Source organism: Gekko japonicus, unplaced genomic scaffold, assembly GCF_001447785.1.
Source record: "Gekko japonicus isolate JY-2015 unplaced genomic scaffold, Gekko_japonicus_V1.1 scaffold185, whole genome shotgun sequence".
Classification (NCBI taxonomy): Eukaryota; Metazoa; Chordata; class Lepidosauria; order Squamata; family Gekkonidae; genus Gekko; species Gekko japonicus.
The window spans coordinates 706,711-722,717 of record NW_015176457.1 but is presented as its reverse complement, the minus strand read 5'-3'; the positions used below and the strand labels follow the sequence as shown (position 1 = coordinate 722,717).

Below are 16,007 nucleotides of genomic sequence, written 5' to 3'. Positions count from 1 at the left end.
CAGCAGGAAGGAAGCAGACAACTTCAATATAACACACAGAAAGCCTTCAGCACTTTCCAAGACAGACAAGCAGGCCACGACAAGCACAACACAACAATTTAGCCATTCTGGTTGCTTTGTCTTCTACATAATAATTCCCAGACAACAGATGCTTCAAAACTTCCCTCAGAGGCAGGGTTTGTTCCCAACAGAACAAACAGGTGTTTTAACCTTGAAAACATGCCACCTTAATCTAAGCAAGCGGTACTGTAAGTGTTGTAGCCCACTATGCACAATCCTTCTGCTGTCTCTTTTGTTCCCCAACGACAAGGTTCTAATTTGTGGCTACATTTGTTACAAAACAACCTTTTCACTATAAATGGAAGACTAAAAATATGTCACGATGATGTTACTCTTAATCTAGTTCACTATGTTATGAGATGTCACAATGAACATGTGAACAGAAATAAATTTACTCTTAATCTAGTTCACTATGTTATGTCTAACACAAACCACAGAATCAGCTGAATTTAATGGCATGACTTGTCCCGAAATCCTTTCCAAGGTTGCTTCCTGCCTAAACATGGAAATTGCTAAAGCAATACTGGAATCTCAAGGCCATTAAGGTGACTTTGCCTTTTCCAAATTTCCAGGCATCCATTCAATGGTCAATGAGTAAAATTCAAATGAACAGGTAGACCAAATTTCCTACCCAGGTGACTTCCAGGGGCCATGCCACAGCATTTTACTTTAAAATGTCACTTCAACGTGACACTAAACTTTCAAATTCATATTTGTCTTCTGTTTTATTGTTATGTACTCTTTTTATTCTCCAATTTCAACTCCTGATGGAATTTTGAGTATACTCAACCAAGAAGAAGAAAAAAACAGAAAAACACTCCACGAGCAGGTGAGAGAGAATGCTTTGAAACAAAATCCATTGTAGAATTCCAGCTCCCGATGTTCACCTTTCCCACTTTCCTAATATAAAAATGTCAGCTTGCTGCAAATTTGATTCAAACACATGGCGATGTTCCATCAGAGAACCTCCCTGTGAATAAATTCAGCTTCTTCCCATTGGCCCAGAAGCTGTATAGACTGCAATAAGGGTATTGTGCTGGGATTCCCCAAACAACCTTGATTTTGATGAGCTATTCAATGGTCCCTAGTGTAATGAAAGACAGAATTAATCATGCTGCCTGAAGCTATACTGTACAGCTGTACTTGAAATATATCCAACCACTAGGATTGTCTGTTTTTTTTTAAAAAAAACCAGGCACCCTGAGGCTTAGCACCTCCCCCCCCAGGACAACAGCTTCGAACTTGGGCTGCCTTGGCCCTGCCCTCTCCAGTTTCAGTGTGCTTTGAAGGAAGGCCCCCTCTGCAGACCCCCACTCTGCCCCCAATACTCTTCCTGAAGGTACATGGACATCCAGGAATAATACAGATGGGGGCCTCTGTAGGCTGCAACAGGAGGGCAAAATGGGTAAGTTCTGCCAGTACCCAGGTCCCATCAGGGGTTTCCCCAGTTTTTGGGGCTTCTAGGGAAACCCCACCCCCAGCCATGTCCCTGTGTGCTGTCCCTGATGTGATTACATCACCTGGAAATAACATCATCATGTCAGCGACATTGTAGGGATGCTCTGATTTGAGGGCAAAACTCTATGGTAAATTTGCCCTCAAACTAGAGCATCAGCACGTGGCATCACCAATGCGACAATGTCACTTCTGGGTGATGTCATCATGTCAGGGATATCATGTGATGTCCCCGCCCCCTCCAGGAACCCCCCCGAACTCCCCCCCCCCCCCAGCGACAAGGGAGGACCTGGCAACTCTATCCACAAGGGCCACTCTGCAAGTGGATCTTATTGGAAGCAAGCCAGTATATGTGCTCTGAGCAAAGTTGTCAATTTGCAACTTTTCACAACCATTAAATTACAGAATCCCTGAGCCATGTGGAATTGGTAAACCTCTCCTTGCTACTGAAGTTTGCATTTGCAAATTCAATAGATGTAAAATGAAAAGTAGCAATTGTTAGATGAGAGATCCTTACAAGGCTGGTGCCTTAAAACGGACTGAATAAAAGTTCAGAAGAGCACTTACCATTTTCACCAGAAGGTAATGATACAGTGTTTGTTGGCACACTATCAGAATTCACTTTTCCATTTTCAAATGTGTCATTTTCAGTTTGTAACTGCCAGTTGAGGCCAAACAGATGCATTGCTGGTGGTAAAAAATATATATAATTTAATGATTCATACAACTTTAAGGACCAAAAACAAGAGACACACAATTCATGTTTATGGTTTGCAATTTAGAGAACACTCTGAATTCTATACTAGGAATAAGAATATATGTTTGCACAAGAACAATTAAATCTCTAATTTAGTAGATACCATGACTTTTGTATAATTTTCTTTTTTCCCCATACTTTTGTATAATTTTCAAGACACAGAACAGTATAAATGAGTAGCGATCACTATACAACAACACAGGCTGTCTCTGTGACACATGCTAGTCACCCTGCTAATGCCTCAGTAATTCCCACTTCAAGTCAGAATATACTTTCTGTCAGACTTTCATTGGCTGCGGTCACACGGAGCATTAGGCACGCTAGAGGGATGGAAGATAGGCGGATTTTCCGGGCGCGATCTCACTGCCACATCTGGGAAGCGTCGCGCTACCGTGGCGAACACGAGGCTTCCCGCGGAAGATGCGTGGTAAAAAACTAATACCTCGGAGGTACTAGTTTCCTGTAACCGCAGGGCAAGGGCAGGCGTCTGATCGCGTTTCCAGTGGTAGTTCCGGCGCCCGCCCATGTCCCCTCGGAAAAAGGTGTTTTTTTTCAGTCTCCACGGATGCGCACAAGCACCCAAGGGAGCATGCACACATTTGAGTTTTAAAAAAAACCCCAACCCCATTTGCCCCGCGCCCCGCTTCTTTGCCGCGCCGCAGGACTGTGGAGTGATCGGCACCTCCCCCTACCACGGGACCTCCATCGGTAGGTCTGCTCGAGCAACCGCGTGGTTTTTAGCCCCGGGGCTAACAGTCACGTTTCCCCCCCACATTTTCCTGCCCGTGTGACCGGGACCATTAATCCATTCTCTGAGAAAATTTAGTCATACAGGAAAATTAATAATTCTGTCAGTGTTAGACCTTTAACAGTCAACTTAATGAAACAAAAATGACAAGGAAGCATGTTGTTTTCCTCAAGTATTCAAGGAAAAACTGAACCTGCCCAATCTCTGATTTATCAGATATCATGCGAAGGATTTCAGTGAAGTGGTGCCCATTGAAGTAAAAGATTAAGAAGGCTACAGATTTTGAAATACAACCTTAAAACAGTCTAAAAAGGACATAATGCTTTGCTGCCAGCATTCTAGCATGCCATCCATAACTGAGGTAAACTACTTCCACTGCGTCTCTCTCCATGTGTGAACTTGCTGCTTGTTTATTGTCATTCTTCCTTCCCCTTAATCTTAGTTAATCAGGGATCACTTAACTGTGGTGAATGGTGATATCATGATACTAAATCTGATTTGACAAAGTTACTGAGTGAAAACAAATTCTGTTGCTCTCATGCAGGTATAGAAAACATGTCCCAAATGCCCAGGGTAACCTGGCCAACATTTCCTGTGCTACTACACTGTGCTATTCATTTTATTTATTTAAAACATTTCTATGACACCATTCCATCTTACTGAGGGTCCCTAAGGCAGTGAACATTAAAACAAAACACTAAAACATTAAAACATGCCAGACATCAAAATACACCATACTCAAAACACAAATATGTAAAATATTTTAAAAATTAAAACGATCACATAAAAATGTAAACACATAAAAACACAAAGACAGGGCGGGAGGCTAATAAGAGTTAGTGAGAGAATGCTAAACCACACCCAAAAAATTCTTCACCCACTGGTAGAGGACAACAATAGTGGGAGACAGACAAATGCCCCTAGGGGGAGAGTTGCAAAGTTTGGTGCCATGACCAAGAAGGCCCTTTCATGAGTTGCCTTCTGTCTATCATCAGATAATGGTGGCATCTGAAGCAGGGCCTCCAAATATGATTGGAGTGGTTGGGTACATTCATATGAGAATAGGCAGTCCTTCAGTTATGCTGGCCCCAAGCTGTCAACATCTGCTAATTGAATTGGTCTGGAAGCAAATTGGAAGCCAGTCAAGGTGAAACAAGACTGGAATTAGCTGTTGTAGATTTTCCGGGTAGTATGGCTGTTGTCTTGGCATTGTAGGACCTGACATTTCGCCAGTAGCTGTGACTGGCATCCTCAGAGGTATAACACAAGAAGATGGAGTACTCTCTGTGTCAAGGTGAGAAGCAAAATGGTAGGCAAGTAATTTATATCTACTCAGGACAGAAGCGGCTGAGTCATTATCTTGTAGGAGTTCCCCAGGCTGTGAACATGCTAATAGAGGAGTTTTCCTGAGGAGGTTCTTTTGTATATGGATTGGCTGTTTCCTGAGGAGGTTCTTTTGCATATAGATTGTTTCCTGAGGAGGTATGAGACTGGAATTATATGGTCCCTACAACCCACTCCAGTCAGCATTCTGGCCACATCTGTAGCTTCTGGATAGTCTTCAAGGGCACGCCCCCACACAGTACATTGCAGTAATCTAATGTAGAAATTACCAGGGCATGCAGCACAGTGGCAAGATCTTTCTTCTCAGGAACGGCTGCAGCTGGCTTACCAGCTGAAACTGGTGAAAAGCGCCCCTGGACAACGCTGCCACCTGTTAATCCAGAAGGAGGACCCCTAAAGATGCAAAACTGCTCCTTTAGGGGGAGTGCACCCCATCCAGAAGATATCCTCATTCCCAGGTCAGACTCTCCCCCGACCCCTAGCAACTCTGTTTTGTCAGGATTAATTCAGCTTGTTAGCCCTCATCCATCCCAAATCTTCCTCCAGGCATCTGTTTGCAGTTTCCACAGCCTCCCTGGAATCCGCTGGAATATGAGATTGAGCTATTATCTGCATATTAATAGCAACTCAGCCCTAATCTCTCGATGACCTCTCCCAATAAATATGTTTCCTGGTTTGCCACACAGTGTGTTGGTCTGCAGTAGATTCAGCTAGATTCAAATCCAGTAGCATGTTATAGACCAACAAGATTTTTAGAGATGTCTCGAGTCAACGCTCCTTTCAAGGAAGTACTTCTTCACCCAAAGAGTGATTAACACATGGAATTCACTGCCACAGGAAGTGGTGGCGCCTACAAGCATGGATGGCTTCAAAAGGGAATTAGATAAGCATATGGAGCAGAGGTCCATCAGTGGCTATTAGCCACAAGGTATAGATAGGGGCTCGGGGGCAAGTGATGCTCTGTCTTCTTGGTGCTTGGGTGTGTGTGGGGGGGGTCAACCGTGGGAGGGCTTCTAATGTCCTGGTCCCACTGGTGGACCTCGTGATGGCACCTGGTATTTTTGGCCACTGTGTGACAGAGTGCTGGACTGGATGGGCCTTTGGCCTGATCCAACATTGGCGTCTCTTATGTTCTTATGTTATGTTGACTCATACCCCCAAAATCCTGCTAGTCTCTAAAGGTGCTACTGGGTTGGAATCTACTATCTAGCTGTACTTTGGCAATTTCACTGCAGAGCTGGTGATGGTGATTAGACACATAAAATGTCTCTGAAAGCAAGAACAACTATTGCTATTAATTGCTTTTAATTATTTCCCATTTTCTCTTTCTGTCAAACCAACATACTTAAATTCTTCCTGTAGATATCTGGAATAGTTTTCATTTCAAACCTATGACTATAGAACTGTTTCCTTTTGAACACCTTAACGTGAGTTCTTCGTATTCCCAAAACCCTGCTCCTGTCAAAGCATCATCATTTCTGGAGCACTGCCAGAATTATCCCACGTTTTGAATATACTTCCGATAAAATTCCTTTTCATGACTTGCCTACTGCTCATGTTTTACTGTTGCCTTAGTTTACTGTGAGCATGCAAAATCCCTGAGGCCAAATCTAATGTCAGTTACTCTGCCTCACTATAATGGCTTCATTGCAACAAAACAAAGATTGATTCCCACTCAGGGGGATCTAAATATTCATTACTCAAAATGTTTCAACTAGTCTGCTTTACTACTTAGCAGAACTGCTGCATCTCTGTTACTGTGAACGTTAGAAAGTGGAAGACTGTCGATATTGTTTTTATCGTCCTTCCAGTAAATGTTGACAGCCACCAGTGGAGAATAGTCAAAATTCACCAATATATGTCAACAATCTCCAACTTCAGGCATTGACAGTAACATCTCCACTCTCTGCAATGGTCACAAGCTTTCAGGTTTTGTAGAGCTTGCATCTTGCTTACCTTGTAGCCTGAAAATAAGCCTTCAAAGCACAATCTTACTTCAATAAGACAGAACCAAATTCACAAGAAAATGTTAAATGTTAATGGACTTATATAAAAAGTGCAAAGTCTAACCAGTACACTTTCATATTATTCTTCTGTGCCACAGCATCTGCCTTGAATTGTTCTATTCCCCCCCCCCCCCCCCCCCCCAATACTGGGAAAGTGACATTTACAAAAGGTAACCTGTACTGTTGTTTTCCTGCACCAATGAAGAAAGCATGAAGTTGTGCAGGTATAGAAGCTTGACTGTTATTTGTGAAACTGACTTTTACATGAAACCATATCATACTGGGTTATATTCCTGTTTTTAGTGTCTCTTGCTAGCCTAAGCTCATACTGAGCTTTAGCTTTCCTAACTCTCTCTCTACAAACATAAGGTAAAGGTAAAGGTTCCCTTGCTTGAAAGCCAGTCGAATCCGACTCTAGGGTTGCGGTGCTCATCTCCGTTTCCAAGCCGAATAGCCAGCGCTGTCCGAAGACATTTCTGTGGTCATGTGGCCGGCATGACTAAACACCAAGGCGCACGGAACGCTGTTACCTTCCCACTGAAGTGGTCCCTATTTATCTACTTGCAATTTCTTGCTTTCAAACTGCTAGGTTGGCAGGAGCTGGAACTAGAGACGGGAGCTCACTCCGTCATGCGGCACACTCGGGTCTTGAACTGCTGAACTACCGACCTTCCACAGCCTGCAGTTCAGCGTCTTAACCCCTTGAGCCACCGCAGCTACAAACATAGTTATTTGTTTATATTCATGCTTGGTTATAAGGCCCTCCTTCCACTTTCTGAATGAATCTTTTTTATTTCTCAAGTCTTTAGAAAGCTGTTTATGGAGCCACCTTGGCTTCTTTAGGATCCTCCCAGTTTTCCTTCTCATGGGAATTGTTTGTCATTGTGCCATCACTATTTCACTTTTAAGACACTCCCATCTCTCTGGAAGTCCCTTCTCCTGAAGTCTTTCTGACCACGGGATTCACAAAAGGCTTGTGGCAAATACAATAATTCTTCAGCACTAGAAGGCAAAGGCTATGCTTCAAGTAAAACGGACTGAGAAATGTTTAATTCTTGCAGTTACAACTAACATTCAGAAGTCTGGATCCAAGCTTATGAATGAAGTTCATGCCCACATGGAAACTATTCTAACACCCTGCCGCTATCCCTTGCTGCCTGATGTCTGAAAAGAAAATATATACTCATGAGTAGATTAGATCAACCCATTAATTTGCAGGTTTATCAAGGAAAGACCTAATCCTGATACTTCCCATTTTTGCAAAAATATTTTCATAAGGCAGGGGCATATTTTCAAAGGGGCGGGGGCATATTACAAAGTAAAGTGCTTAGTGAGAATGCTGGAACAAGGTTTGTCAAAAAAAAATTCAGATGAATTTTCTAAATTCTATCTATCCAGAAAATATTCTATCTCTCTCTCTCCAATATGTGCTGTCAAGGTGTTTTCTGACCCCATGAATTAGTGACCTCCTTACAAACTGGTCTTGGAAACTAAAGACAATGTCTTCCTTTATTGAATCAAGTAATTTCATATGGGGTATTCTACTTTCCCTAGCAGTCTTTTCCAGTGAGTTTAGTCTTCTCATATTGTGAACAAAGTACAATAGCCTTAATTCAGTCATTCTAGCTTCTAGGGAGAGCTCAAGCTTGATTTTACCCTGTGTGTGTGTGTGTGTGTGTGTGTGTGTGTGTGATCTCATCATCTGTATAGCTAATAGTAAAGTCTGGCCCCTATCTGCAGTAAATCCATGGACTGACACTAAATAGATTTTTCTGCAAATTTGGAGGACCCCCCCAGCTTTGCAGAAAAATCTGAAATCTTAAAAAATATATATTGGGGAAGGGGTTAAATTCCCTCAATAAAAGACTGTTGCCTATATAACTGCAGACAACACACTTACCTCTTCCTGCTATGTCAGGCAGCTGCAGGAACCCTCAGCAGAGGCCAGGAGCTGTTTGGGGCTTGCCAACATCATGGGGGAACAGAAACACTAGCAGACCTGGCAGCAGATGTTGGGAGCCATGCCAGGCTTGCCAGCAGCATTGGCAACAGGGGGAAGCTTTGGTGGAGCTTGCCAGTGGTGATGGGGGAAGAAGCCCTTGTTGCTGTCCTCCCACGAGCTGGCAAGGAAGGAGATGGGCAGGGAGTGTGAGAGTCCTTGCTGCCCCCCACTGAGCCAGCAACCAGGGAGTCAGGGAAATGCAGCAGTCTTTGTGCCCCCCCAACAAAGCTGGCAAGGAGGGGGGGGCATGGGAGTCCTCTCTTCATTCCCACTAAGCCAGCAAGCCCACCTGCCTGCTTCCAGCAACCAGGAGTCAGGCAGGGAAATGTGGAAGTCCTTGCACACACACCCCACTGGCAATGGAGTCAGGGGGGAAGTGGCTGCCCCCCTGCTGAGCCAGCAGTAAAGGAGTCTGGTAGGTAGTTGGAGCAGTCCTCACCCCCTGCCAAGCTGGCAGTGAAGGAGCCAAGCCTGGTAGTGGTGGTGATGGGGGGGGGAGGGATTACAGGGTTTGGGATTTTAGGGAGGACTCATCAGGGCCACCCCTGGCCTAGCAGCAACCACTGGGCAACTTGCTACTATGCAAGTTGAGTAGCTCACCTGGGCCCAGCTGCTTGCTACCGTTCAACAGAAGCCACTCCACAAAATCCAGTTTGGTATAGTGATTAGAGTTTCAAACTAGGGTGCAGGAGACTCAGGTTCAAATCCCTATCCTGCCATGGAAGCTCAATGGGTGATCTTGGGTCAGTTACACATTCTCAGCCTAACTGAGCCTACAAGGTTGCTGTGAGGATAATGTGGAGGAGAGGAAAATGCTGTTGGTTGCTTTGAAGAAGAGAAGAGAAGAGAGGAAGAGATTGGATTTATGCCCCGCCCTTCACTACCCAAAGATGTCTCAGAGCGGCTTACAAACTCCTTTCCCTTCCCCTCCCCACAACAGACGCCCTGTGAGGTAGGTGGGACTGAGAGAGCTCTGACAGAAACTGCTCTTTTTCAAGAACAGCTATGCCATAATTATGGCTTGCCCAAGGTCATCCAGTCAGGTGCAAGTGGAGGAGTGGGGAATCAAACCTGGTTCTCCCATATTAGAGTCTGCGCACTTAACCACTACACCAAACTGGTTTCAATTGGGGACACAAGTGGGATGTAAATGAAGTAAACAAACAATGAATATAGCCGAAAATGGGAGCAGCTAAAATGGTGGTAGACGGGTGGAAAAAGGAAGCATGGAAATCTGAGGATATGGAAGTTTCCATAAAGAGGAAAAGAGGAAACAGTGTGGGTAATAGGATACAGGAGAAAGCAAAGTACTGTCATAAGTCGTTGCGGGTTCCCTACCACGCAAGAAGGATCAGCCTACTGGCTGGAACTGTGCAGAGTCTTCCCAGTGAGAGGTTGCCAGGGGGAGGGAAGGAGGGAGCAGGGGTGGAAACTAGTCAGAGGGTCAAAAATATTGATTTTACTGACCAAAATTCCAAAAAACCTGACAAATTACTGAACAATTTAATGTCAGCCTACTGATAAGCTAGGGTTTTAAATGTAAAACTAGGACTTCATTAAAAATGATTATTATCTAGCCTCCACCATCCCCATAGCTAGTCTCATAGTTAGATTTGACCCAGATAAAAGGATTGCACACCTTTTTATTGAATTTTTTTATGAATAGAGGACAACGTATTCATTATTGTACAAAATTTAAGGCAAAAAAAGAGATTCCCTTTAAAAATAATCACATATTGCAGATAATAAAACAGCAAAAAACATATTAAAAAGCGAACATAAAGTAATAATTATGACAACAAAACATAATTATTGTAAGGTAAGACTTGTCTTTGCTTTTACTTTATCTTTGGTTTTTTGATGAAAAAAAGAACCGTCCCGAGCTCTGCCATCCCTGGTGGAGGCTGTGTCGGGCTGGGCATTGGAACACCCTAGACTGATTGGCATCTGGATCGGGGTGGATTGGCAGTGATGTTGCTGTTGGACCTGTTGGTGTTGTTCGACATGGTTGACCATCAGTTACTGATCAGTTACTGATCCACCGCCTCGCCAACACTGGAGTCCAGGGGCCTGCCTTGCAATGGCTGGCTTCCTTCATTCAGGGTCGGGGACAAAGGGTGGCACTAGGGGAGCAGCTATTCCAAAGGCACCCAGTGATTTCTGGAGTGCCCCAAGGGGTAGTGCTGAACCCAATGTTATTTAACATTTACATGTGCCCCCTTGCCCAGATTGCCCAGAGGAATGGGCTGGGATGTCACCAGTATGCGGATGGCACCCAGCTCTATCTGTTGTTGGGCGGCCAGTCTGACTCTACACTGGAAGATCTGGACCAGGTGTTGCAAGCTGTGGCTGGTTGGATCAGACTGAGCCAGCTGAAATTGAATCCAACAAAGACGGAGGTCCTGTGGCTGAGCCAGGGCGGCCCAGGGGGAGGGATCCTACTTCTGACCTTCGATGGGGCACCATTGGTGCCAGCACCAGAGGTTAGGAGCTTGGGAGTGCTCCTGGATGCCTCACTAACAATGGAGGCCCAAGTAGCAGCCACTGCCAAATCAGCCTCTTACCACCTCTGGCTGATTAGACAGTTGGTTCCCTTCCTCAAATGCAACGACTTGGCGACAGTGATCCATGCAATGGTCACCTCGAGACTGGACTACTGTAATGCTCTCTACATGGGGCTGCCCTTGACCCAAATCCAGAAGCTACAGCTAGTGCAAAATGCTGCAGCCAGGCTTCTGATAGGCCTCCCTATGCTGGAGCTTATCCAGCCTGTGCTGAAAGCACTGCACTGGCTGCTGATAGCATACCGAATTCGCTTCAAGGTGCTGGTACTTACCTTTAAAGCCCTTTATGGTCAGGGACCCACATACCTGAGGGAATGCTTTCCCCACACGTTCCCCAGAGAGCACTGCGCTCAGGGTCACAATATCGATTGGCCTCCCAGGTCCTAAAGATGCCAGGCTGGCCACAACTAGGGCCAGGGCCTTCTCAGTGGTGGCTCCATACTGGTGGAATGAGCTCCCAGAAGAGATCAGGGACCTCAGGACCTTTTACAGTTCCACAGGGCCTGCAAGATGGAGCTCTTCCACCAGGCCTTCGACTAAGGAGCCGCACCAAATAACATCAAATAACTGAGATGTGACAGTGCCCTGGTCCTTGGCTTACCACCAGAAGAGACCAACCACCAATATAGATCATCTGATTACAACACTAGTATTGGTTCTGCCTTCTGTAAGCATTGTTATAAGTACCTGATCACTTACTAGCACTTTATGATAATATAGAGTTTTATTATTTGTTTTAAGATTGTATATAATTTGTTACCTATATGTTTAATCTCTTTGTAAACCCTCCTGAGCCTGCTCCGGTGGGGAAGGTGGGGTATAAATTGAATAAATAAATGTATTCACGAGCTCTTTCGTTTCTCAACAGTTTTCTGCACTGCATCCACAAGCATTTCCCCCCTTGTCCTCTTCTTTCATTGCTTTCTCAACTCCTTCTAGCATGAGCCGGGCCATGTTGAATCGCACAATATCCATCACCTCTACTTTCATTGTCTCATATTTTAAGAGGTTAATTATGTTTCTATACTTTGTGGAAGATTTCACCAAATCACTTTTACTCTTAGGAAAATGGAAAAACACAAACTGCATTCACAAAAATCAAGGAAATACTGACTTTACTGACCAATTTTTTTAAAAAACTCACAGATTACTGACCAAGATGAAAAAAACTGACTTTTACTGATTTTAATGACCATTTTCCACCCCTGAGGGAGGGCTGAAGGCCATGGGTGCAGATAAAAGTACACTGGCTGGTGGGTGGGAAGGAGAGAAAGATATAGGAAAAAAGAAAAAGGCTAGAGGGGCTTTTAGGGAAGGAAAAGAGGAAATAGTGGGGGAGGGGAAAATTAGATGTCCCACTGCCAGTCTTTGCGGTTCCCTTGATTGTACTATTCTATATTCCTAATTCACAGATGTTTAGAAACAGCTACTAGAATAGTTTTTCTGGTTACTTGTCCACAGCATTTAATTCTCTAGAAATGCAAAGACTAGTTGCTATGCTTTATAAACAACATAACTGTACATACTCATATCCATTCTAAATGGATTGTGCAGAGGTATTTTGGGGTAAGGGAGACTCCTTTTCAATATCCACAGTTCACTAGTATTTCCTTGCAATGTTCCCATTGCCCATAAGGTATGAATACAATCATCTTCATGCAGACCAACTCTTAATTTTGTAGGGGGCTTAATTCCTTTTATGGAGAAATTGTTTCCTCATGTCAAGTTAAGGCTACCATGATGGCCACTAAGGGCACAAATTTCTTGCTCCATTTACCAATTTGCTCGCCTTTTGATGTTTAAATTGGCTTAACCTTATGCCTGCACTTTGCACTTAACAGAATTAAAATATTTAATCTGCATATTTGCAATGACAAGTGAGGAAAGTGACCTCTAAATATAGCAGTCAAAATGCTTATTTTTGCAAATAAAATTTGCTGTAGTTGAAAACAGTTGCTGTGGTATCTCCCTGTCAAGCTAAGTCACAACTCTCCTATACTGTTAAATGCAAATGTTGTCTACTAGGGCTATACAGCCAAATTTTGAAATAACAAAAGACATAAAGAATAAATCCAGTGTTTTTTCATTTTTTTGCTTAAGCACTGGGCAATTCTATATACATATAGACAATAACAGATCCAGAATGCTTCTTTAGCCACTTGTAAGGACTGGCACATGTCCAGACACAGCAATATTTTACTAGCTCTCCTTTCCCTGCCATCTTCCTTCCATATGACACACTGTTGGCTGAGAAAAAGTTAACTTAACCTAACCCAACAAGTTCAGATTAGTAGTATATTCTTACAGAACTAGACTTGCTAACAACCAGGTGGGGCCTAGAGATCTCCTGGAATTACAACTGATCACCAGGGAACAGAGATCAGTTCCCCTGCAGGAAATGGCTGCCTTGGAGGGTGGGCTCTATGGTATTATACCGTCCTGATGTACCTTCCTTTCCCAAACTCTGTCTTTCCCAGGCTACACCCCCAAAACTCCAGGAATTTGTCAATCCAAAATTGGTAACCCTACTGTGACAGACCATCAAGGGTTAATCCCTAACAGAGTCTGAGAACCTTTATGTGACAGGCTGTTGAAACAGAATTCTATGGAGAGTGTCAGTTAAGAAATGACAGTTGAGAACTGACACTTGAAGAGGCAAAAGGACTGAGAGGATCAGAGAGGATCCCCATTCAAGCCAAAAAAGAGAAATTGCTTCCAATTAAGAGACGTAATTCCTGCCCAGTGAAAAGGGAGATAGCTCTTAAAAGATAAGTGATCCCTGGTCTGTGTATATAGCTTTTAGGTTTAAATGGCTACGAACCACTCATTAAACCTCTTGGTTTCGCTCCCCCCTTCGAAGGGGGAGCCTTCAGTTTCGCTCCCTCCCTTCAAAGCAGCCAGGAGCAAAACTAAATAGTTAAATGGCTGCCAACTTTTCCTGGGTAATCCTTGCATGGGTACATGCCCTGGCTCAGTTCAGATGGGGACCTTTTGGTTTGGTTTGGAGTTTGGTTTGTGGGCTGCCCCGAACCAAGCCGCCCTTTTTAGGTTCGTGCCCATCCCTACAAAATATATATGTTAAAGCAACTGGGTGGGACAGCCATAGACAAACAAATAACAAGAAAATAGATATGGGGCTGCACAGCAAGAAAGAAGAAGAAAAAAGGGAAAACCTTGTGCATGGGGAAGAGGGCGAGATTGCCATACTATACATACTATACTATACATAACTCTGAATGTTTACCATTTATAGTGGAACAATTGTCTTGCATATTTCAATCCCATAAAAGCAAGAAAAATATTTTAATATTCATATATTACCTGTGGGTGTTGCCGCAAATATTCCCTAAGGCAAACAGTAACATGCTTTAATAAAGGATTATAATAAAATGTCACAAGAACTGGTAGGATATCATCAGATCTGGAACATAAGACTGAAGTATCAACATGTAAAGACAGCAGGTGTGTTATCTGGACCCCTGCAGAGCTAAACTATGATTTAGAATAACATATTTTTCCTTAAGTGTGATTTTGTTATGAATTTCCTGTTTTGATTTGATATGTAAGTTGACTTGAATGTACAACTATAGTTTTCTAATCCATTCAGGCTACAATTCTAAAAACATGTCCCTGGGCATAAACTCCATTGAAAAAACTGGATTTAAATGTACCTACGATAAATCCATGGAAGGTTGCAATCGTTTTTAGGATAGTACTAACAGTATGTGTTTTGTAGGAAGCTGTTCTCACTGATAATAGCTAGGCTACTATATTAGTTTTACCTAATGTAATCAATTAAATTTTAGAGATACAACTATGCAAGTCATTCTCCAACGACTCTGACATATCACATTACTTTTTAATTTCATCATACAGTATTGTAGCAGATACTATGGCTAATTCTCTACACATGACAATGAAAAAAAAATACTATCCTCCAAACAAAAATAGACTCAACATTTCCTCTAAATATGCCCTGACCTGTATCTCTACTAAAGTCTCCTTTCATTATTCCAGTAAGTCATTCAAAATAAAGGTGGATTAAAAAACCGTTGTTGATGCATAAAAGTAAAGGGAGAGAATGAGGAAAAAATACTCAAGTTTTCTTTACTTTGATGGCATAATCTTTTTCTTGGATTTGTCCTGTTTTAAAAAACTAATATTAAGAAGAGGCCTGCTGGATCAGACCAATAGTCCATCTGGTCCAGCATCCTGTCTCACACAGTGGCCAACCAGTTCCTTTGCACAGCCATGGACTTCCCCTGACATTGCCTTCTGACTCTGGGATTCAGAAGCTTGGTGCCTCTGAATGTGGAGGTTCTCCTCAGTCATCATGGCTAGTAGCCATTGATAGACTTATCCTCCATGAATTTATCTAATCCCCTTTTAAAGCTGTGATTCCTGTGGCCATCACTACATCCTCTGGCAAAGAATTCCACATTTTAATCTCTCTGTGTGTAAAGTAGTATTTCCTTCTGTCTGTCCTGAATCTACTGCCCATCAGCTTCATAGGATGCTCTTGAGTTCTAGTATTTTGGGAGAGGGAGAAAAAGTTCTTTTTGTCATCTCTCTCTACTCCATGCATAATTTTATAAACCTCTATCATGTCCCCCTTAGTTGTCTCTTTTCTAAACCGAAAAATCCCAGACTCTTCAGCCTTTCCTCATAGGGAAGGTAATCCAACCCCTAATCATCTTGGTTGCCCTCCTCTGTACTTTTTCTAGCTCTACCATGTTCTTTTTGAGTAACCATTAACTGTACACAGTATTCCAAATGGCTGAACCATAGATCTATAAGGGGACATTATAATATCAACCATTTTATTCTTAATCCATTTCCTAATAATCCCTAACATAGATTTATACCCCACCCTTCACTACCTGACAGATTCTCAGAGCGGTTTACAAACCCTCTCTTCCCCTCCCCACAACAGAACCCTGTGAGGTAGGTGGGGCTGAGAGAGTTCTCTTGAGAACTGCCCTTGAGAGAACAGCTCTGAAAGAATTTATGACTGACCTAAGGTTACACCAGCAGCTGCATGTGGAAGAGTGGGGAAATTAAACCTGGTTCT

At 43.2% G+C, this 16,007-nt stretch overlaps 1 protein-coding gene across 1 annotated transcript in view; it reads right to left on the bottom strand.

Annotated features, from left to right (window-relative positions):
• TENM3 (teneurin transmembrane protein 3) overlaps window positions 1-16,007 on the bottom strand; it is a 477,022-nt gene that overhangs the window by 154,595 nt on the left and 306,420 nt on the right. Inside the window, exon 5 of the mRNA XM_015426968.1 lies at window positions 2,083-2,202. Coding sequence (XP_015282454.1) covers window positions 2,083-2,202 — 120 coding nt within the window. The remainder of the gene's footprint in view (window positions 1-2,082; window positions 2,203-16,007) is intronic.